The 24,838-nt window shown below is 39.0% G+C and overlaps 1 protein-coding gene across 1 annotated transcript in view; it reads left to right on the top strand.

Moving 5' to 3' along the window:
* The first annotated feature begins 3,143 nt into the window (after positions 1 to 3,143).
* Positions 3,144 to 24,838, top strand: part of Grxcr1 (glutaredoxin and cysteine rich domain containing 1) — a 122,796-nt gene continuing 101,101 nt past the window's right edge. The window contains exon 1 of the mRNA XM_052199372.1: positions 3,144 to 3,527. Within this exon, the coding sequence (XP_052055332.1) occupies positions 3,144 to 3,527 (384 nt within the window). The remainder of the gene's footprint in view (positions 3,528 to 24,838) is intronic.

Here is a 24,838-nt window from a genome sequence, read left to right as displayed (position 1 = left end):
ATGCTAGCACTTTGCTCCTTCTGTCCTTAGAAATGACTTTCCAAGCCAAGTCAGTTAAGCATTGGACCACCTCTACTTTATGCACTGGGATGCACACACACATTTTCTTCCTTCCTTCCTTCCTTCCTTCCTTCCTTCCTTCCTTCCTTCCTTCCTTCCTTCCTTCCTTCCTTCCTTCCTTCCTTCCTCCCTCCCTCCCTCCCTCCCTCCCTCCCTCCCTCCCTCTCTCTCTCTCTCTTTCTTTCTTTCTTTTTTTCTTTCTTTCTTTCATTTTTCATTTACTTTTTTATTGAATCTCATCTTCATTTACATTGCCAATGGTAAAACCTTTTCCAATATCCTCCCTCCCCTAAGACCCACCAACCTCTCCCCCTCCTCCTTCCCTTGCCTCCATGTATATGCCTCTCTACCCAACACACTCTCACCTCCCCTCCCTCCACTTGGTTTCCCTTTGTTCGGGCCTCTATTGAGCCTTTACCTGACCAAGGACCATTCCTCCCAATGATGCCCAACAAGGCTGGAACCATGTGTGCCCCTTGGTTAATGGTTCAGTCCCTGGGAGTCTTGGGGTGTCTGGGTGGCCGAAATCATTGTTCTTCCTATGGGGCTGTGAACCCCTTCAGTTCCTCTGGACCATTCTCCAGCTCCTCTACTGGGGACTTCATGCCCAGTCTAATAGTTGGTTGTTAGCATCTGCCTCTATTTTTAAGGCTCTGGCAGGGCCCCTCCAGAGACAACCATGGCATGCTCCTTTTGGTATACACTTTCTGTCATCCATAGTAGTGTCAGGGTTTGGTGACTGTTTATAGGATGAATCCCCAGGTAGGGCAGTCTCTGGGTGGCCTTTACTTGAGTCTCTGCTCCACACATTGTCTCCCTTATTGCTCCTGTGACTATTGTGTCCTCTTTCTTAGAGGAACTGAAGCACCCACTTAAGTCCTCTTTCTTCTTGAGCTTGGTGAATTGTAACTTGTTTATTTTGAGCTTTTGACCTAACATCCGCTTATTAGTGAGTGCATACCATGTGTGTTCTTTTGTGATTGAGTTGCCTCGCTCAGGATGACACTTTCTAGTTCCATACATTTGCCTAAGAATTTCATGAATTCATTGTTTTTTATAGCTGAATAGTACTCCATTGTGTATATATACCATAATTTCAGTATCCATTCCTCTGTTGAGGGACATCTGGGTTCTTTCCAGCTTCTGGCTATTATAAATAAGGCAGCTATGAACATAGTGGAGCATGTGTCCTTATTACATGTAGGAGCATCTTCTGGGTATATGCCCAGGAGTGGTATATCTGGGTCTGAAGGTAATACTATGTCTAATTTTCTGAGGAATCGCCAAACTGATTTCCAGAGTGGTTTTACCAGCTTGCAATCCCACCAACAATGGAGAAGTTTTCCTTTTTCCCCATATCCTCTGCAGCAACTGCTGTCCCCTGAGTTTTTCATCTTAGTCGTTCTGACTGGTGTAAGGTGGAACCTCAGTGTTGTTTTGATTTGCATTTCCCTGATAACTAAGGATGCTGAACATTTCTTTAGGTGCTCTAGAGCCATCTGAGTTTCCTCAGTTGACAATTCCCTGTTTAGCTCTGTACCCCATTTTTTAATAGGGTTATTTGTCTCTCTGGAGACTAACTTCTTGAGTTCTTTGTCTACATTGGATATTAGCCCTCTATCAGATGTAGGGTTGGTAAAGATCTTTTCCCAATTTGTTGGTTGTCGTTTTGTCCTATTGACTGTGTCCTTTGCTTTACAGAAGCTTTGAAGTTTTATGAGGTCCCATTTGTCGATTCTTGTTCTTAGAGCATAAGCCATTGGTGTTCTGTTCAGGAACTTTCCCCCTGTGCCCACGTGTTCAAGATTTGTCCCCACTTTCTCCTCTATAAGCTTCAGTGTGTCTGGTTTTATGTGTAGAACCTTGATCCACTTGGTCTTGAGCTTTGTACAAGGAGATCAGAATGGGTTGATTTGCATTTTTTTGCATGCAGACAGCATTTTTAATGAATGGTGCTGGCACACACATTTTCAATGTGTCTAGCAAGGCTATTAGTGCCTTTTGTCTTCAACTTTTCCTATTGAGTATTTTGTGAATTTTGAAAAATAATACAAACAAAGAGATAGATTAAAACTTACAAATATTTACCATAAAATGCAACATGGGCTAGATGATTCTCTTCTTTTCTGGGGATACAGATAGCTTACCATACTCACCAGCAACATTTTTAACACCAGCATAAAAGGCTCCTTGGCCACTTGCCAGGGTGATAGAAAACACTCCTAGCAGCACAGAGGACCTTCTCTATAGGGAGGGACTGGGTGAAGCATCTATCAGTGCTCATCACCTGGATCTCTGTGGCTGATCTGGCTGGCTTGGAGGATTTTCCATTCATCCTTTGTTGCTCCACATCTCCTTTCCAAACCCCTCCCTGCATCAAAGAGAATACTCCCCATTCGTAGAAGTAGGAACACAACCCACCTGAAGTTCTCTCGTTCACCATGTGTTCAAAGCTTCCCTTTAGCAAAGTACCACAGAATGAAGATGTCTTGAAGATCCACCTTATTCGATGGTGATGCAGTCAAATCAGCCCCTTAGCTAGAATAAAAACTGCTGGTTGGATGCAGGCTTGCAGCACATCATTGCCCTTTGAAAGAGCATCAGGAGAGAGTGGGTGAAGAAACAGTTAGAGATGAGTGGGACATCTACATCCTACACATTTGATTCTAGATATTGTTTTTGACCCCTATTTTAGAGAGCAAACTACAGAGTTGTTTCTGCTAAGGTCATTTCAACACATATCTGCATTGACATTCAAGCCTTTTATGTCCTTGTCACGTACCTACTTTCTGTCTCAGCTCAGGCTACTTTCTTGCACTTGTTCTGTCAGAGTCCACCATGAATGTTTAATATTTAAAGACTGGGATCATTTTGCAGGTTTTAGTTTAATGGTAACCATAGCACACATGCATATTTATTATTGATAGCCAAGGCACACGGCACGTCCTTGGTCATCTTCTTTCCTTTCACTGTCACAGGAGGGCTACCATCTCTGGAATTCAGCTCTGCTGTTGCTGTGGCAAGGGGATGAACTGACAGCAGATCCATAATGGTGTAAACGGTTCGTGTGGGTGGAGGTGACCATGCTAAGAAGGGAGACAAAGCCAGAAAGTGACAGGCCACGGAAAGTCAGGTTTCGGATTGCCTCATCTCACAGTGGGAGAGTTCTGAAAGAGGTCTATGAAGATGGACAAGCACCAGGCTCTCTGGATTCTGAATGTGCTAGTATCTGTGCAATAGATGGACTAAGTGACCCTGAAGGACAGCAAAATGGCCACATTGGACTAGAAGATAACGAACAGGAGAAAGATCAGGATAACCTGCTGGTATTAGCCAGGACAGCCAGTGAGAAGGCTTTTGGTACAAGAAGAGTCAACATCTTAAGCAAAAATGGTACAGTCAGAGGCGTCAAATACAAAGTGAGTGCTGGCCAAGCTCTGTTTAACAATTTGACCAAAGTGTTACAGGTAAGTCATTATACACTTTCCCGTTCTGAGCTTTGTTCCCCATTCACCATCACCATCCCTTTCAGTTCTCCAGCATAGAGTCAGCATTTCATTCCTCCAGACTCTCCATCTAAGACACTGTGGGTATAGCTACCCATTAAAAATAGGCTCATTGACTTTTGCAAACAAGATTGCCTTTGCAGAACCAAATTTCTGACATGAAAGTGGTCTCTTTTGATGGGTGATGACTACCACAGGATCTGTTTCTTTTTCTTTTCTTTTTTTTTAATTTTCTATATTCTTTGTTTACATTCCAAATGCTTTTCCCTTTCCCGGTTCCCCTTCCCCATAAGTCCCATAAGCCATCTTCCCTCAGTCCGTTCTCCAATCAACCCCCTCCTTATTCTCTGTCCTGGTACTACAATGCTGCATCCAGCCTTTCCAGGACCAGGTACCTCTCCTTCCTTCTTCTTTGGAATCATTTGATATGCGAATTGTATCTTGGGTATTCAGAGCTTCTGAGCTAATATCCATTTATTAGTGACTGCATTCCATGTGTGTTCTTTTGTGATTGGGTTACCTCACTTAGGATGATATTTTCCAGTTCCAACCATTTACCTAAGAACTTTTCTTAAAAAAAGAAAAGAAAAAGAAGAAGAAGAGAGCAGATTATAGTGGTTAAAGTATTTCTACAAGACCTAGATGTTAAACCTTTCTGATCAATCAAGGTGTTGACAAAGCTTCTGTATGACAATAGGTTCTAAAGATGGGCATCTCCTGTGGGTAACTTGGCTTCTCAGTCCTTGAATTGTTACATGGTTTGATGGTTTCTTCATAAAGCTGCTATTTAATTTTAGTGCTTTGATTTGATGATCAACCTCTCAAAAATTGTCACTTATGAATAAATAGCATAAATCCAAAGCCTACAAGAGAAACTCTAGTTTCCTCCCTCCGACTTCACCCTAATAATGTTACAAATGCACAATTCAAATAAAAAAATATATCAAATTAAAGAAAAAATAATTAATTAAATTTCAAAATTAAAAAAAAGAAAGGCAAAGAAAACTTCAAGATCAAACTTTGCAGCAAGAGTATCTTCATTATCTACTTTCATAATTCTCAGTACATAACTGGGTGAAGAATTCTATGAGCATAAATACAGAAAAAACTTTTCTGATAATCTCATCTACCCCAAGCTTTAAAATAAGAGCATTTTCAATTGCAGAGTTTGGCATTATCTTTAGTTTCATCAAATCATCATTATCATACAATGAATGTTCTTTGGTCTCTCCAGGGAGCACAGGCTAAAGGGGCTCTGACTTTGCACCAAGGCTACCAGTTGCCATACTCCAAGGGGCCGCATTCATTTCACTGTAAGAACAGTACTTCTGTGTAATAGGAGCAAAAGACTTATGGAGCAGTGTGTAGAGAGAACAGATTTGATTCCTCGATACTTGATAAAGAATGTGCACATCACGAAGGGCATCCCGTATCTTGTTCTGTGATGATGGAGATGAACAGGTTCCCACAGGTCTCTCTCACAGTACTGGAGAGGCAGAGAGGGTGACAGTGGCAGCTAAACACTCCATCACGCCCATTATTGTTACCAGGTGTGAGTTCCTTGGTCTGTATTTTCCATAACTTTCACAGAGTAAGCAGCAAACTTCTTTCATGTCAGCATAGCTTAGAGATTTATTTCAGGGAGGAAAAAAGTGAGTGGCCAGTTTCTTGGATATGTGGTTAAGGTTTCCATATACAGCCAGTCCAGTGAACAAGGAACTATGCTTGAAGAAACAGACATCTCTTCCTGTTTTAGATTATAAAATCTTAAAGCACTCATTTTGAAACTTAAGAGGAAGTGCTAAATAAAGATAAAAACCATCCAGAGCACATGGGAGACGCTTGGCTTCCTCTCTATTATTTCCTTGTGTGGCTAGTCCTGTGTCGTAAAACACTGGTATAATTTTCCTAAAATTGCAGCTGTACGAGTTGATTAGATTCTATTTTAAAACACATTAAAAAAAAAAAAACTTTTGGTAGTTCTTACTTAGAAGCTGGCCTCTACAGTGGATGTCTGAACTAGTTTCTATTCTATTTGTTACTTAATTTATACCTCATAATACCAGATAATGGAGGATATACAACCTTAATCAAGGTGATGGGTAGTAGCTACAGGAAGCAAAGAAACTGTGCTCAGCAGTTTGTCAGGTGGACTTGGCAGAGGAGTAGTGTCCGGATGAATCATTCAAGTATCTTCAGTTGGTCTAGATTACAGATCTTCAAATCCAGGGCTGACTTTTTATGTACCCTCCCGACCCCTCCCCCCCATAAATATCAAGAAGACAAGGCTCAATGACGCTAACCTGGAAATCTGAAAACCAACAGTTTCCAGTTTAGCCTGGAAACATGCATTGGTTCCAAACTCTCAAACTAAAGTTCGGAGTTTTCTTCTGTTGGAAGCTCATTTGTTTATTCTCACGTTTGTCAAAGTTTAAAAATAATTCAACAACTGTGTAAAATGTAAATATACCTGGGTCCTTAGGGGAAAATAAGATTCCTCCCTATTGATTATGCTGTCAATATTTAATGGGAAAAATGAAGGAGACCTGCAGAGGGATGAGATTCTGATCAGGTTAGGTTACTGGGACGATCATCCAGGACCTGAAGATGAGCCATGGCTCCTGGTCATGGCTAAACTCATCATTTGGTAGATTTAGGACAGGCCCACAGGTGTTGTCAGTGCAGTCTGTGGTGTGTGCTCCTCTCAAGTACTAGCAAGTCTACTCTAAGGATCTTTTTCTATCTAGTATTGTGATTTTTACTCCCGATTATTAGAAAAATTTACAAAACCTCACTACTTCTTCCTTGTCTTTCCCACACCAACCCTAGCCATTCAGCTGGAAAACCAATCATAAGAGGGCAGAGTGATGCAGATCTTAAGGCTCAGTTTTCTGGATTAAATTGATATAGTCTTTGTTCTTAGCTGTAATTTTAAAGTGTCTCCATGGGGCTCTGTGATACAGATGATTAAGATTATTTAGGCTTGCCAATACATTGTTCTGGGTCTATATTTTAGATGATTATCATTCAAGCTATATTGGTATATTCTAGCAGAATATACCATTTTAGTTTCCATAATTTAAATTTTCCACTTATCTAAATTTAAGAAGACTCCAAAGAAGGCCCTTGAATACATAGATTCTCTGTGCATGTATAAATTAATATCTTGTGTTGTACCTGGAAGCATTTTAAAATTTTAAGACACAAAAGTGTTATATTGGCATAGCAATTTGCATCATGCACAGGGAATTCTTGTATATTACTTTTATCTAAAAGTCTTATGAAGGAAGCAAGAAAATTATTGCTAAATTCCCTGTGATAATTAAAAAAATCATAACTCTTTCATAATAACTTTTGAAGATTCTTATTAAAATGCATGTAGTTCTTTACAGTTTGATAATGGATGTTTTTACTGTTATGGATCAAATGTGGTTCAAAGCTAATAATATATATATTCTTAATATTTTGTTTTTCCCTCTTTTAAAAGTCTAATACCAAATACAAAAATGTTATCATTTCATTGTGAGCTTTTAAACTTTATTATTTTTTAAATATTTGGTTTTCATTTAGAATTTATTCAGTTTTAGCAATATATTAAAAACTATCAAAATATTCTTTCTAATTGATTAAATCATCATGAGATTTTGAGGTTTTGCCTCAAGAATGTCTGATTTTCAGACTTGTCCATTAAGTCAGAATGTGTGATAGTCATAGAAGTTTCTGGAAGCACTTTTATCTATCTCTGGTTCATGGAGGTGAGTCTGGTAATGTGATATTATTCCCTGAATACTCCAGATGATTCTATGGTCTTGATGGCTTATTTATAGCACATTCTAAAAGCAACAGTAATAATACTTCATAATGATTAAATAACTCCTCAATACCAGGCATTACTCATATTACCTATGTATACTGATACATTAATTCCTCACAGGAATCTCGCAAAGTAGTACTAAATTAGCACGTTAGTTACTTTGAAATTTCTTTTTATATATGAGAAAAACTCATTTGTAGAATGTAAAATGTCATTTGCCAAGAAAAATTGTTACAATTTGCATGGATATACTGCCTTCTTAGTTATCAGGAATTAGTCATGAACCCTGGGATATCAGCTAAGAATCCCAAATATTTTAGACAATTGGACTAAGAAAACTCTTGACTTATTGCCCAAAATTCAGGAAAAACAAGGCTTCCAAAATGAGCTGGCACTGATGATATACAACTTAAAGAATTATAGACTGATAGACCTTAGAGTCCCCTGGTCAACTTTTCTTTTCTCTTTCTCCTCCCTGCCACCCCTCCCACCCCTAAGACAGGGTTTCTCTGTGTAGCTCTGGCTATCCTGGAACTCACTGTGTAGCCAAGACTGGCTTCAAACTCATAGATGTGCTTGCCTCTGCCTCTCAAGTGCTGGGTTAAAGGCCTGCACCTTTACCTGCCTGGCTTTTTCTTTACTCTTGAAAACATCTGATATTGTGCATGTTAATTATCCTTCGTTGTACTCAAAATGTTGTGAAAAAATAGAAATAATCATTATTATGCCCCTGTTGAGAATGATTTTCAAGAATTATTTTCATACACACCTACTTTCTGCAAAATGCCAGTGAGTTAAGTGAAATCCACTTGATGGTTGTTTCCCTCTGTCCATCCCACTTGGAGATTTCCCACCTAGCCTAGCACTGGAGTGCTAGCACATGCAGGAGTGCTGCTAGCTTGCTCCAGTTTTCTCTGTTACAGGTTCTTTTTACTAATGTAAAGACATCCATTGCACACTTACCATGAAGCAGAGGGCCTGTCCTTAATTTTCAGTGCTGCATTGTGGAGGATGGTTCAAAGCAGGCTCTGAAAGAATTTATCTAAGCATCTGGCTTTACATGCCATCTATAATAGTTCATTTTTAACTTCTTGAATGTTTACCTTTTTCTCCTTTTGTTTTTTTGTTAGTAGATCACCATTCCATTTGGTCTTTTTCTTCCTTTTTTCTTGGTTTTTCTCTTTTTTTCTTTTTCTTTCTAGTTGAGCTCTATCTTATAGACTAAAGACTGCAGGCTAATCTGTGTAACGATGACTTTTAATTCTGATCCCACAAGTCTTTAGATAATTAGCACTTGCTTATCCAGTTTCTGCAAATTTTGTTGAAATGTTTAGATCCATCAATATCGTCTACTTCCTTCACTTTGTGAGATTCTTCGTTATTGTCATGACATTTTAATTTGTATAACCTAGGTTTTGGTTACATGAGGCATTCATTGAGACAAAAATAATATATAATATAATCCATCCATTTACAGTATACCATCAAATCTTTTTAATGAGCTTACTAAGCTGTGCATTCATTATTTACAAACTATTTAACAAAGTTTTTAATCATCCAAATGGAAAATAAGCGAGCACTGGTCCTCATTTCTCACTCCTCCCTCCTGCTTTTCCTTGGTATATGAAATTACTTATCGATTTTCTGTTTCTATTGCCTATTCTATTTCTAATGCATATTCTTGGCAGTTAAACATATTCTTCTCTTCGATTTAGCTGTAATTATGCATTCATTGGCCAACAGCTCCAAATTTGTCAGTACTTGATAGTCACTCAAGTGTCTTCTAACTACTTACTATTCTACTCTCTGGAGGGTCAACATTGTATAGTCCACATATGTGATCGGGTGGTGTTTATAAGTGTATTTAACTTAGTTTCAGCTAACCTGAAGGGCCATAAATATTGAACATTTTCATTTGTTTAAATAGTAGAATAGTATTCTATTATCAGTATCACATTCTCATATTCATTTATTCATGAATGGTGACTTAAATTGCTTCCATGTTTTAACTGTTGTGACTAGTTCTGGAATGAACGCAGATGTATAGAGAACTCTTTGCTTGAGGTATGTGTGCTTTATGTGCATGGAATTGAGGGTGTGTATTCTAGCTATTAAATAGGGTGTTCTGTGAATGTGAAGGTCCATTTTGTCTAGAGTACTGTTTAAATATGTTTTCTTGATAATTTTGTGTATGGACAATCTGTATCTTGTCCACCACAGAAGATAAAATGTTGGAGTTCTTATCATCATTTAATGTGGCCTAACTCTTCCTTCATATCTATTAGCATTTGATTTATACTTCTAGGTCTCAGGTTTTGGGTGTATAAATATTTACAATTGTTGTCTTGTTAAACTGACCTCTGTGTTATTATGTGATTAGCTTGATGGTATTTCTTCACAGTTTTTGGTGGTAAAGTCTTCTTTATCTGCTTGAAAAATACAGCTTCCCTTGTTGTATATCAGTCTCCATTTGTATGGAATACTTTTCTCTATCCTTTAACTTTCAGCTGACACATTTCTTTACAGGTAATGTAAGTTTCATTCATATTCCAAATAATTGAATCTTCATTTTTGTTTTCCAATCCAGGCAATTCCTGTATGCTTTTTAATTGCAGAATTTAACCCACTTATATTCAAGTTAATTATTGGCAGACAAGGAAATACCATTGTAGCTTTGTGCATTATTCTGAATTGGTTTATGCTTGTGTATGACATTTATTTATGGCTAAATGACTTTTCCTTGAGCAGTACATTTTTACCCATTGATCTTCAGTTTTTCATATATAATTATAGGTTTTTGCCTTTGATGCTTACAAAAACATGTAGTTACAACAGACATTTTAGTCTAATAACTTAACTATGGTCATAAAAATATTCCACATTTTTACTCTACTGCTTTTCCCACATTGAGGTTTTGATGTTATGTATCATATATAACACTGCATACTGTGTATCCCTTAATGAATCATTGCAGTTATAACTATTTTTTTCTTTTGCCGGTATGTGTATATATGCACATACATACACACACATGTGTTTGCAAGTGCTCACGTATGGCACGTGGGCACAAGAGTTCAACCTTAGGTATTCCCTTGTGTACTGTCCATCTTGGTTTTTTTGAGACAGAATCTCTCAATGGGACCAGTGCTTCACTTATTTGCCTATGCTGGCTGGCCAGTGAGCTCCAGGCATTCACCTGACTTTGAGTATCTAGTGGGGGATTGAAAGTAGAAGCCACCACGAATGGCTTTTGTATGAGTGCTCAGGTTGAACATACATCCTCATGCCTGTGTGACCCTCCTTTTCTTTAATAAGTTTGCTTTTTTGAATTTCATATTAAAATACATTAGAGAATTTTAAGTTTGATTTCATGTTTACATTTACCACTGCCCCTGGCATTCCTTATAAGATAAGCTTAGTAATGAGCTCTCAGTTGTGTGTCTGAGAAAGTGTTTGTTCCTCCTTTATATCTGAATGACATATTTCCAGATTGCAGTGTCTTTGGTTGTTAAGGCTCCATATCTCCTTCAGTAGCTTGAGTATGTAATCCCACCTCTCATGCCATGTAATATCCCTGCTGAGATGTTTGGTACATAGGCAGTTCTTTGTATGGTATTTTCTTCTTTATGTTGGTGTTTCCAGAACCATCTCTTAGAATCTGGACATTGATAGCTTGATTGGAATATGGTTTCTGGTGCTTTAATTTAGATTAAATCTGACTGATATCCTTTTCCTTTTTTGTACCCTGATATTCATATCTTTCTGCAGGTTTGGAAAGTTTCATGCTATTGTTTCTATAAGTTAGCTTTCTATTTCTATTCCTCCTCCCTCTTGAATGCTAATAGCTCGTATCTTTCCTCTTTAGATACTATACTATAAACCATTTAAGCTTTCCTCATTCCTTTTCATTCTTTTTTCTTTTTCTCTTCTGATTGGAAAATCTCAATGTCTGGGTTGCCACCAGCCTGCCTATCCAGAATCCCCGGCTAGAATTAGCAAAGATCTAGTGCTACCAAAGAACACCAACAAAGGTTCGAAGAGGCCACCATCTCATCAAATAAGCAGGCATCAGCATAAAGACACCAGGATGATGAAAAATCAGAGAAAAACAGCATCATCAAAAGAAACTGAGAAGACTCTAGAAACTGACCAATATGAACAGGAGATCTATGAAATGACAGACAAAGAATTCAGAATCGTCCTTTTAAAGAAGTTCAGAGAATTACAAGAAAATACGGACAGAAAACTAAGTGAAATTCGGAAAATAATTAATGAACAACATGAGATGTTTGACAGAGAAATAAAAGTTAATCATTTCAAAATAAAAATTCTAGAGGTAAAAAATACAATAAGTGAACTGGCACACTCAACAACAGCTTTCAACAGAAGACTCGATAAGGCTGAAGGAAGAATCAGTGAACTGGAAGATTGGACATATGATTCTAGACTTTAAACAAGCATTGTAATGACTGAGCAAGACAGCCTTTTTTTGGTGGCTTGCCCATGCTGAAAGAGTTTCTGATTATTTTGAAAGTTGTAAAATAATAATAATAATAATAACAATAATAATAAAAGCATTCACTCTATACAATTATACACTTATATAAATATGCCAGTTCCTGAGTCATTGTTGACTGGAGGACATTTACAAATTACGAACTAAATAAAATACGCAGAAAATTTTAATTAAGAGAAGTATATTTATGTGCACAGATACATTAATGATTTGAAGTTTCTTTTCTCATGCTTATTTTCTCAATAATCATTATTTTGCCTAACTTTTGACAAATTATACCTTATAACATTTTCCTTAGAAGAGAAATAATTTATAATTTTTCTTGTAACTTCCACAAATTTAATAAACAATAGCAGTATTCAATGTCAATTTCTAAGCAATAAGTTGGAATTGTAAAAAAAGTTAAGTTGATTTTTTCTTTTCATCTGTTTTATAAAATTCTAGGTCTATAACTTTTCTATGTGGAAAGCCTGTAGAAGCTTGACTAGTCCACAGTGGAATAAATAGGCAAAGCCAGTGTCTTGATTTGTCCCATATAGTTTTTGGGAAAAGAGAAGGGTCTGCTAGAGAGTCTGAGCACCAAACTTGTCAGGGAACTTGTGGGGTTGTTGTAGGTTTAATGGTGAGGAGAGCCAGATGGGCTGCCATCCCAAGGGAAGTTGACGAATCTAGAGATTGAGAGAAGTGACTTCTTGGGTTAAAGCTAAAAGAGGTGGGAAAGTCCCAGTACTAACTATGAAACTGAGCTTCCATGCTTATTTGCATATTTCTGGTACTATAGAGTTCACATGGCCTCATGGGAACCTTCCTTTGGCAGATATTAGCACCATGCTTGCATGGCATCTGGAAAAAAGTCATTACCTCCCCTGTAATAAAGATTTTTTTCCTGAATTCCTTTCAACCTGTTCCTATTAAACATCCATGTTTGCATTGATTGAAGACTTAGAACTTCCTCCTGGTTAGAGAGCTGTAACTTTGGCTCTCAAGTCAATCAAGATGATTATATAAGAATTGAGGTTTATAACATCTACGCTTAACAATTTATCAAGAATGCTTACTAGTCACCATAATATACTCATCTTCTATTGGTGCAGAAGTGAATCACTGCTGGCTTTTTGGCTTAAAACAATGCAGAGGTATTACTTTATAGTTACAGTGATTGAAAGTCTGAGTGTTATAAGATTAAATCAAGGTTTTGGCATAGCGCTACTTCTGAAGATCTAGAGAGTATATTACTTTTATTTTATGGCTTCCAGAAGCTGCACATATTTTATTTTGCTCTTAGTCCTGGATAAGTCTCACTTCTACTTCCATTAGCTCATCTTCTTGGACTTTCTTGTGATTGCTCTGGGCTCACTCAAATAGCCAAAGTCTACTACAATTATTATATGACTTTTCAAAACACATGTGTTAAAGACTTTGATTTCCAGCTGGTGGTAGAAACTGGAGGTAGCAGATACAATTGGACCTGGGACCGTATAGAATTTGGTCACTGGGAATATTCTACAGCTTTATTTTTGCCTGACACTTCTGTTATTTTCTTCTATTTCCTAAACACTATGAAATGAGCTTCTTTGCTCTACTGCATTATCTTTGACATGATGCTTTGTCTTATCCCTGGCTGAGGAGCAGCAAAGCCAATGGACCATGGACTGAAACCTTCAAAAGCATGGGGCAAATTAAACCCTTGCTTCCTAAATTGTCTTTCCCAGGTTTATTTGTCACTGCTTATTTACAGATAAGCTAATACTGATTAGTGGAGTCAGTGCTATAACTATATTCAGTGATGTTTTTCAAAGCTTTAGAGTTGCTTTGCAGAAAGAACTTGGAAGGTTTGGTAATGTGGACTATAGGTAGTCCAAGAATGTTCTGAGTACAACTTAATGGATGCCCGTGGTGATCTCAGAAGACCAAAGTCCTGATAGGAATACAGATAGGACAGAACGTGCCCTTGAATTTCAGATGGGAATGAAGACTCTGCTGGGAACTAGAAAACTATGCTACATTGGGAAGAAACACTGTACATTTAGGCCAGGCCTAAGAGACTTTGTGCATAGCAGCATTTAAAGTAATGGACTACTTAATCCTGTGATGAAAATGTCAGTGCATTTAGGTACTGTCATGGGTATGGTTGGTTGCACAAAGCCTGATTTACAGTGATAATGAAGATGAAAGAGTAGAGTAGAAAGACTTTAGATACTCAAAATTGGTCAAGGAGAGAAACATAAGTTGGGGCCAAGGGAGCTGTGGCTGCTGACAAGATTAGTGCCATTAGAAAGAAATCAAATACCTGGAGAGATAGGTCAATGGGGCTTAAATTTATGTATGTGTTTTGTTCTGTCCATCTTTGTCTTTCTCTTCCTTGTTCTCCTATCAAGAGTGAAGCCATTTCACTTTTCCATCCACGTCTCTTAAACAGCAACAAACACAGGTAATGCTGACAAAAACCTTGGAAATAAATAATTTGTTCTCTTAGGTTGTGGTTTATTTTATGTTATTTTATTTTATGTTATTTTGTGTTAGCAACCAGGGGTTACTATAGCCACTTGCAGGATCTGAAGTGTCTACAAAAATCTTTTTGTCATAAAAAAGAACATGCTTACAAGTTGTGAAAATATGGGCATTTTGTCACTTACTATTCTCCCTACTCTTTCTGATACAAAGGTAATTTTGTCCAGAGTATATCAAGGTTGTATAACAGACTAACATTTTATCCCATAGTATTTTTTTATTCTATATAGAGGTATTATTTTGACATATATGTGTCATAGCTAACCAAGAGCAGAATGCAATTTTAAACTTTTGATATAGGTGTTGGATGATCAGATAGTAACAAATATGGCACACTCAGAGGTTCACAGCAAACATGAATGGTTACACACGCATTCTCTACTTTGTTTCCACTATCATGAGAAGGACATGCTTGGAAAATCTGGTTGTCTCAGAAGCATGAGAAAGACAACGGTCTAGATCCAGCTGGTAGTTTGAAGCCAACGCTGTAGAGAGCTCAGTCTTCTTCAGTCAGATTCCCAGTAATCTGCAGACTCATGAGTGAGAAGCACCTACATTTTTTATTTCACTCAATTTGAGTGGTTTGTTGAACAGCAGAAGAATATCAGGTATCTTATTCAGAGTTATACAAATGGTAAGTTACATATGTATCTGTCTATGTGCTTGATTTCAACAGTTGGACCCTTATTTCCTAAGCAATCAGAACTTAATGACTAATATGACTAATTATGCAATGTAAAGGTCAGATCTTGATATATGATTTCTCAGAGCAAAAACCTTTGCAGGAAAAGACCTTAAGTGTCAACATCCTTTGGCAGTCAACTCTACTGAAACTGATCATTTTGGGGTAGTGTGAAGTCCATCTCTATATCAGTGAGTTTAAGGCTAATGTTTTTCATGATCACAATATATTGCTGTGATGTTGGCTTTTGACTAATTTGTATGTCTTTTCTTGGTGATCAGATTCATGAGATTAAACTTTTAAATAGTATAAATCACCTATGTTACCATTCTATACACGTGCTAGTTTTCTTTCTGTGTTTATTATGCTGTAGGCATTTGCTGTTCCATATTGATAATGTTGATTAGGACAAATTATCAGAATGAAACAGCAAATGTCTGAGAGTAAAAAGAAATAAGGTTAAAGGTAAACACTGGCTATAAGAACTCTAATGTATTTCAACAACAATTAGACATCAATAAAATTAAATTAATAGTTTTAGGGAGGAAAGATAAAATCATGGGAGGAAGAGAGCAACTGATGATGAACTGCAGCTTTGACAAAGTCCACATCCGGACCAGGGATTCCATAGAACCCCTTACCAAGTTCTTTAAGAATGACTCTTATACATTCCTCTTGCTTTGGCAGAAATTCTAATAAGAATAAGAGTCATTAGTTCCTGCAGGCTTATGTGTCACTGCTAGTACTTCATTGTATACTGATAAGTGTTATGTGTTGGAAATGTGTGTGTCATGTTGGGAGATGGGCCCTATTAGGAGTAGAGTCATGGCATGGAGCCCTCCCTCATAAATGGATAAATTTCTCTATCATAGAAATTGGTTAACTATTACAGGCATCTGCCTTGCTTTCTTCTTTTGTGCATGTGTCACCTTTCCTTCCAGCTATCCCCACGGTTATTATATACCATGTGGTATCAATAGATATGGCCACATAATCTTGAACTTCCCAGAAACATAAACCTAAGAAAAACTTCTTTCTTTCATAAATACAGTAGTGACAAGAGAGAAAATTGGTCCTGAGAAAGTCAGCTGTTTATATATGCACGCGCACACACACACACACACACACACATTTGAAAATGTGAAATAACTTTGTAACTGTGTGAGAGAGGAGGGCTAGAACTGTTTGGAAACACATGTTGGAATGACTATTCGAAGCTCATAAGGGCAGCCTTGGTGAAGGCTTAGAAGAATACCAAATGTTTTAGAAATTCTGGCACTTGTAGGAGATTAATTAAGTGGTTTCGATCAGGCCAGCAACAGAATCAGGGAGAGTTGTGGCCATTCTCATGATGTCTCTGATGGCAATTAGGGCCATGTTGTTGAGAACTAGGGTGAAGCCCACTGCTGATCATGAAGCATCAAGGAGTTTGCTGGACTTGCATGGCTCATTCCTGAGGGCTTTACGGATGAACTAGGACATCTGGCAGAAAAAATGCTTCAAAGTGGTGAAGCCCTCAAAGGACTGTGTGCTTTGCTTTCCTCTAACTAACTATAGGGAGCTAAGAGGGCAAAGGAGTTATTGAAAGTCACGATTCATGATTAAAATGAAAACATTCAAAAGAAAAGAAAATAAAGGCAATACTGAAAATTTTTACAGCCTGTTCATTTAAATGATTAAAAAAACACATTGAGAATGAAAAACAAGGGTATTACCAAAAGAATAAGTTCCTGAAGACATACATTCCTGTGACCACAGAGGTAGATGTTAATCATGATAATGGGAAAGTGTAATTATTTCAGGGATCTTCCTGGCTGCCTCTCCCAATACCTCTGCAATGCTTTTGGAGGGCAGAGTGCTTAAGAACCATCTCTAGACTCTCCATCCAGCCCACCTCAGGGCTCTACTCCCTACAGTCTCACGCAGCACTCCACTGTCCTGGCACGGCACAGGCAGCCAGCGTGCTCTGCCTCATTGGGAAGAGATGGATCAGAGAATCCATGCAAGGCAATGTCTGGTGGAAACTGGAGTGTAGCCCTGTCTTAGAGACAGCAAAACTGTAGAGTGTCCATTGTTTAAGGTCTACTTCAGAACACTACTGGTGCTGGTGTGAAATGCCAACCCAAGAGATCTGAATCACAGACTGACTGAGTCATGGGAGCAGGGAAGCTCTGTTTGACTAGGAGGTATCACACAGAACAAAAACTAATTCCATTCCAGCTCTTCTTAATGTTTGAACTGTGTTGGGCCTGTTTCTATTTGTTCTTTTTAAGGGTCTCTTCCTTCTCTTCTTTCTTTTTTTCCTCTTCCTCCTTCCCCCCCCCTCCTCTTCTTCTTCTTTCTTCTTCCTCCCCTCTTTTTCCTTTCCCCGTTCTTTTCTTTTCAAGGTTTCCTATCTTCCACTTTTAGAATGATAGTATCTGTTATTTGCTTCCTCATTGCATTTCAGAAATAGATGACTTGCTCTGATTTTACAGGTTTTTAGATGGAAATCATCTGCCTTTAGTCTTAATGAAACTTTGGACTTTTGAGTTGACTCAAGTAAATTAATGCTCAGACATAATTGAGAAGGAAAAAAAGGTATTTTGTGTTGTAAAAAGAACATTTGTTTTGGAGGTGTATGTGGGGATGCTATGATATCAGCATGCTACCTAAAGTCTGCACATGTTGGGACATTAATTATCTAGTATAACAGTATTGAAAGATTCATACCAGTCTGGGTTTGTTTGCTTATGGAGGTGGCATGTTCAAAGTGAATTAGTCATTTTCTAGAAGAGTAGTCAGCCATCACAGTAGTCTGGCCCTCTTTCTTCTCAAGTTCACATCCTCTCTCTCTCTCTCTCTCTCTCTCTCTCTCTCTCTCTCTCTCTCTCTCTCTCTCTCTCTCTCCCTCTCTCTCTGCTCCAATCTTACTAACTAGAATTAAACTCTCATTAGATTCATCTGCCCAGTCTTGGACTTTCCAGCTTCCAGAAACATAAGCCCAAACACATTGCTTTCTGTTATAAATCACTCAGCTTCAGGCATTATGAATAGTTAGCTACCCTGGTTCTGGAGTCTGAGGATGATCGCTGTGATTTCTAGGAAGCACATAGTTTGTTTGCATGATAGGAAGACTATTGAGTCAACTGAGGCAATAGTCAGCCCCAGCATTGGAAGGGGGCACCTGGAACTTAAGTAGCTTCCCATATCTCCTCCCCCCTATATTTCTCCCCCCTCCAAGAGGATGTTTGCTCACCCCCATCCCCACCACACCAGACCTCCCCACTCCCTGAGGCCTCCAGTCTCTTGAGGGTTAGGTGCATCTTCTCTCACTGACTCAAGACCCAGCCATCCTCTGCTGTATATGAGTTGGGGGCCTCATATCAGCTGGTGTATGTATCACCTGGTTGGTGGCTCAGTTTCAGAGCAGTCTCAAGAGTCCAAGTTAGTTCAGATTGTGGGTCCTCCTATAGGATCGCTCTCCTCCTCAGTTTCTTCCAGCTTTTCCTTAATTCAACCACAGGGGGTCAGCAGCTTTTGTCTACTGGTGAGTGTAAATATCTGCATTTGACACTTTCAGCTGCTCATTGGACCTTTCAGAGGGCAGTCATGATAGGCTCCTCACACCATAGCATCAGTAATAGTGTCAGGCCTTGGGGTCTCCCCTTGAGCTGAATCCCAATTTGGGCCAGTCACTGGACATCCTTTCTGTCAGGCTCTTCTCCATTTTTGACCCTGCAGTTTTTTCAGACAGGAACAATTCTGGGTCAGAGTTTTTGACTGTGGGATGGCATACCCATGGGTTTCCTCTCCCCACTGTATTTCTTTTCAATGAAAAGAGACTTTCAACATTTACAGTGAGGCTACCTCACATAAACCAACCTTCTATAGGGATTCCACATCCTTTCTAATTATATTGAAAATTTTAAAAAAATGGTAATTTGAGATAGGGTTTTATAGATTATCTTAATTAACCCACATTTTCTATTTTTATTGAAAAAACTTTCATACAATATGTTCTGACCATAGTTTCCTTTCCTTCATCTTCTCCCAGATCCTTCCCACCTCCTCATTCATCCAACTCCACACCTTCTTCCTCTCTCTCTCTTTAGAAAGCAGGCAAAATATTAAAAATAAAAAACGAGAAAAAGCAAAAAGCATATCCATATAAAGATATACACATTCATACAAACAAAACTAATAAAAACATAAAATCAAAAACTGTGATATATAAACAAAAGATTAGTAGGTAAGAAAAGCCCAAAGAAAGCATTCTGAGACAAAACAAAACAACAAACAAACAAAACCAATAAAACAAACAACAAAAACTCTAAAAATACTATTTTGCAGTGCCCTTTACTACTAAGTATGAGGTTTGTCCTTTAGTGAGACTCAAGTAATTTTTCATTTGTGAGTGGTTGACTCTTAGAGATAGCATCCGGGTTAGGGATGGGGCCTTGTGTCTACTTCTCGAAGTGCTGGGATCCCCTCAGGCTTGAAGCACTGCATGCCGCCACAGTCTCTGTGAGTCGCTCTGAGAGACCCTGTTTTCCTATAGGAACCCATCTCCTCTGGCTCATGAGTCTTTCTGACTCCTCTTCTGCATGAACTTTGAGGGGAATGTTAACCCCAGTATTCAAGGCTCTTCTGTAATTATGAGATCTATACATCTCTCTATATCATATTATTTGTCTATCCCTTTTTTTTTCATCTCCTAGGTTTCTACTTAATTACCATGAGAAGCCAGTATTCCCTGCCTAAGTTATAAGTTGACCTTCTTGAAGATGATCTTTTTTATTGTAGAAAGGATTTCTGGCCATGGAATAATGACCCGCAATGAATGGGCTTGATGATAGAAGCAAAGGAGAACTGAATTAGACACAAGGACAGGATAGACAGAGTGGCTGCCGACACTGATTAAATGAGTTCCTTTCTCTCATTTCCCCTTTCTGTTGTTAGTCACTGGTGATCAACTAGTGCCTGGACAGAACATATTTCACTTGACTTTTCTCTATCAGATTTAAAGCAGTGCTTAGCTTCTGTTTCAGAGTGGACTAGAATGTCTGTTCATGGTCTTTCAGGTGCTTTCTCTACTCAGTGATAACAATATAACAGGGGTCTAGGAGATCTAAAAAAGTGGTCCAGGTTCAGGGGCTCTAATGTCTCTATCACTGTCCCTAACCCTGTGCTGCATTCCTTGTGTTGTAAGCATCTCCCACTGCCTCTCTCTCAGGGTGCCCACCTTTGGATTGTCCTAACTCTTAGAACTCTTCGATTTCATTGCCTCCCTGCCCAAGCTTTGAAAACACACTTTTGACAGTTATTCAGAAGTCAGAGAAGACCCAAGGGGCTTGGGAACCAAAGGCCCATTTTTTTTTCTTGTGAGAAAAAGAATAGAAGAAACAGATTACTCTGTAGTAGTATCTTAAATGATTAATGTGCTTACTTCTCCTCCTTTGGTAAGTAATGGCAGTGTGCCCTGGAGGGACATGGCCTGGTTTTAGATGGAGTTTGTTTTTTTTTTTTTTCTTTCTATGTATTCTATAGAAATTCCTTTTTATACACCACAGTTTCTTTATTAGTAAAGAGAAGATATTTGTAGTGACTGTTTTCTATGATATTAATAACCTACTTTTAAACAAGCATGTTGCCCAGTGTTCAGCTAATTGTAAGTGCCCAGTAAATACTGTTAATATTTATATAATTTCTCTTTAAATTATACTTAAGGTACTACTAAAATGCAGAGAGGAGGAGAAACAGTATTTCCCTAGGAAAGGACACAGCAACAATTTATCCAATACCAAATGATCAGCCCAGAATACACATACATACAAGTAATATTCAGACTAAGCTGGGAATATTTAGGAATATACATACATATATGCACATATACATATAAGCATGTATGTATATACCAAAAATTAAAAAAAATAGGCCATGACTTTGAAAGAGAGGAGGGAAGGTATGGAGGGAAGAAAAGGAAGATAGAAATTATGAAATTATATTATGTTATGAAAAATTAAACTGTTTCTCTAAATGTATATTACTAATATATTTTCCTGTTTTAAAAATCATGTTAATATTATGGGGAAAAGGAATTCTACAACTCTACTAGGCAAGGAAGATTCAAAGATTAATAACACAGAATTCCTCTTCTGCAAGAATCTTAGTTTATTCTTATGGAAAATATCACACATTGGTAATGTAAAACATAATATGAACACAGACGCTTTTAGGGGACAGAGGTTGAACATCCTGATCCAACTGTGTAAATCTTACTAAGTTACTTAGTTGATCCCAGACAGTGTCTTTTAGACACGAGTCTGCATGGGGAGCGGCGTGCCACTGACTGATTTCTTGCCAGAAGGCACTAGTCTCTGGGAGTCTCAGTGGCTATCTCTAAACTTGGCTTAGCAGCCAAAAGAACCGGTTTTTCTGAAGTCACTTCCTCTCTTTCACATCCTGCCTTGGCTCTGGCCCCTGCCATTGCTGTGGATGTCATGGTTTCCCTCTCCTGTGTACCTGGCCCAGTGTCTGCCAGTGTAGCCAGCCACCCACATGCCTTGTGTCTCTGCTTTCTTCTTCACACCTGTCACCCCAGACCTAACCTGCACTTCCTGGGTAGAGGCAAATGCACTCTCTTTTAGCTTAATTTCTCATGCTTTTTTACACCAATCCAGAATTATTTTTTCTTTTGGAAATGTTTATAGCTCCCAGTCACAGAGGATGCTACTAGACAGGGCTGAAAACATACAGGACTCGAAATTTTACAGAGTAAGTTTGGAAGTAGCCGGTGCTAAGGGTATTTGGTGGATTGATATGTGATGAAGAGCCTGACTTGTTCTGAGGTTGCATTTGATCTAGGGGAACAGGGGAAATCAGCGTCCTCTCTTGGGGTTCTTTGCTTCATTTATAAAACAATTTAAGAGTGAGCTCAAATGGAAACTCAAGGACAGTCTCATTAGTGCTAAAAAAAAAAAATACAGGGCAGCTAAGCTGTGCCCTGAAGCTGCTTCCTGGCAGAGGAGAATGGAAGAGAGGAAAATCAAAAACAGAAGAAAAAAGAAAAAAAAAAAAAGACATGCTATTTAAACTCTCATGGAGATTAGAAACCTGACAAATGGCCACATGGAGGACTGGGAGGAAGGTTTTTGAGAAAGAGGAAGGAAGGCCATACAGTTAAGGGAAAAGCCCAAAGTGTCAGGGAAAGCTTGCTAGAAAAGAGAAAGAGGGAAAGTGGAAATTTATACTTTCCCAAACAATTTGTGGAAGTGGACAGAGTTTTGATCTTAGATAAATGTAGTCCGTAAGCTACTGCAATAGATGTGGGGATTTGGGGAGGAAGACTCTTACAGTTCTTAAGAACTAATTATCTTTGGCATGGCTTAAGGTGAGCGAGAGTCCCTTTCAGGGGTGGTCTCTTACTCAAAGTGACTGAACCAGCCCAACTGGAATGCCAGGTCTTTACCAGGGCAGAGAGTCATTCTCTTGACCAAAAGGGTTTTTTCTTAGCAGATCTTTATTTCTCTTGTATTATACTTTGAGATCCTTAGTGTATATATGTATTACATAAACAAGTAAGGCACAGCCTCAGGGATTGGAAACTCCACACAAGATAAGAAGTAGAAAAGGAGAGGGCCAAATAAGAATATTCTGTCCAGGAGTTACTGTTTATTAGGAAAAGTCTAGAAACATCCTCAGTATTCCCCCCTCCTTCCTTTCCCTCTCCCTTTCCTTCTCCCGCCCACCTACATCCTTTTTCCCACTTCTCCTGTTTCCCTGAAAGAAAGAAAGAAAGAAAGAAAAGAAAAGAAAAAAAAAGAAAAGAAAGAAAGAAAGTGCAGGTCTCCCAGGGATATCAAGCCAACATGACTTGAGAAATTGCAATAAGTCTATACACAAATCCTGATATCACAGCTGGTAAGGCAACACAGTAGGAGGAAAGGGCTCCTAACTGAAGGCAAAAGGTCTAGAGCTGCCCCTCTTCCACTGCTGGGGACACGAAGCTATACAACTATAACACACATGTAGAGGACATAGGTCAGACCCATACAGGCTTGCTGCCTGCTCCCTGATTGTTGGTTTGGGCTCTGTGAGCCCACGTGAGCCCTGCTTAGTTGATTCTTCCAGCTGTGTTCTGGTGTCCTTGGCCCCTCTGAGTCCTACAATCCTTCCTCCCACTCCTGTGTGAAGCTCTGAGTCTCTGTAGCTATTCTCATCAGTTGCTGTGTGTAGCCTCTCTGGTGAGGATTAAGCTAAGCACTGATCTATGAGTATAGCCGAATTTCATTAGAAATTATTTCATTGCCTCTTTTTGTCATTTGTGTGTTGGTATTTATCATCTATCATCTTTCCCTCTCCATCTCCAGACCCACAGTCTTTTAACGGACAGGTTTGTGTATTCTAGTATTATAATTGTAGTAATTATATTACTGCTTGCTACATGTTGACCTGGCTGGATCAAGCAGCTTCAAAAAACAAAACAAAGCAACGCACATGGCTTTGTTTCTTCCTGATGTAAATAAAACATAAAGCATGAAACACGGCATCTGTGTTCAGCCTCACACCTCCTTTCCTTCCTCCTTGTCTCAGAAGCCAGTCCCTCAGGGCCTCTGCAGGCACTGGGCTGGAAGTCAGTGCACAGCTGAGAACAATGCTAGAAAGCTCTCTGCATGCAGAGCCAGGCAGATTGGTTCTCACAGAGGCCTTGAATAAACTCTTAAGCTTGTCTGGCTCTGCTAGTCACAAACAAATCTAATTTTTATTTTTGAATTGCTTGAAAGCATACTGCTGTACTAGGATAAAAAAACACCCTTTTATTGAAAGTTAGAAAGTATCTAATTTTTTTATGTTTATATAAATTTTTTTATTGATATATTTTTATTTACATTTCAAATGATTTCCCCTTTTCTGGGTCCCCACTCCCCGCAAGACACACAGAAGGAAAATAGTCCAAGGGACTGTTAGGGCTCAGACCCAAGACAAGCGGCTGAGGTGCCTATTTAACATCCCAAAGTATACCTGGCTGCCACGTTCCCCAGCATCCCTCCGTTCCTATCTGTTCCAGGGTATGGCTGGCATAGCCTGCCCCTAACCTAGCCATCTGCAGGCCAGGGGCTAGCTTGCCCTTCCCCCAGCTGCCCTTCGTGATATAACCCAGCGGTTTCGCTTACCTGGCCTTTCCATCTGCTCTTTACTCTCTGGCTCTCCCCTCCCCACTCTCGTCACATGGCCTGGCTCAGGGCCATGTTCACTCTGGGCTCTCCCAGATGGCACAGTTTCTGACTATGCTCCTCCTCACATCTCTAATAAACCTCCGCCAAAACTCCGCTGCCATACCTAGCAGCAGCCATGCGCTTCCTTTTTCATTTCCTTTTTCACTCAGGCACAAAAGTCAGAGACCCACTGGTTCACAGACTCAGGAGTCCCGTAAGAATGCTCAACTGGAAGCTGTGTGTGTGTGTGTGTGTGTGTGTGTGTGTGTGTGCACGCGCGCGCAGAGGACCTTGTACAGACCAGTGCAGGACCTGTGATTGCTATTTCAGTCTCTGTGAGTTCATATGAGGCCTGCGTAGTTGATATGTAGGACTTTATCCTCCTGCTGTCCTCCATCCCCTTTGGCTCTTATATTTTCTTCCTCCTCTTCCATGGAGTTCCCTGAGCTCTGAGGCGAGGGATTTGATGAAGACTTAACTATTTAGTTATGTGTTTAAATTTCTCTGTCTCTCTGTCTCTGTCTATCTCTTTGTCTCCATCTCTGTGTCTCT

Source organism: Apodemus sylvaticus, chromosome 11, assembly GCF_947179515.1.
Source record: "Apodemus sylvaticus chromosome 11, mApoSyl1.1, whole genome shotgun sequence".
NCBI lineage: Eukaryota > Metazoa > Chordata > Mammalia > Rodentia > Muridae > Apodemus > Apodemus sylvaticus.
Note: the sequence above shows the minus strand (reverse complement) of the source record. Positions and strands in the feature narration are given on the sequence as shown.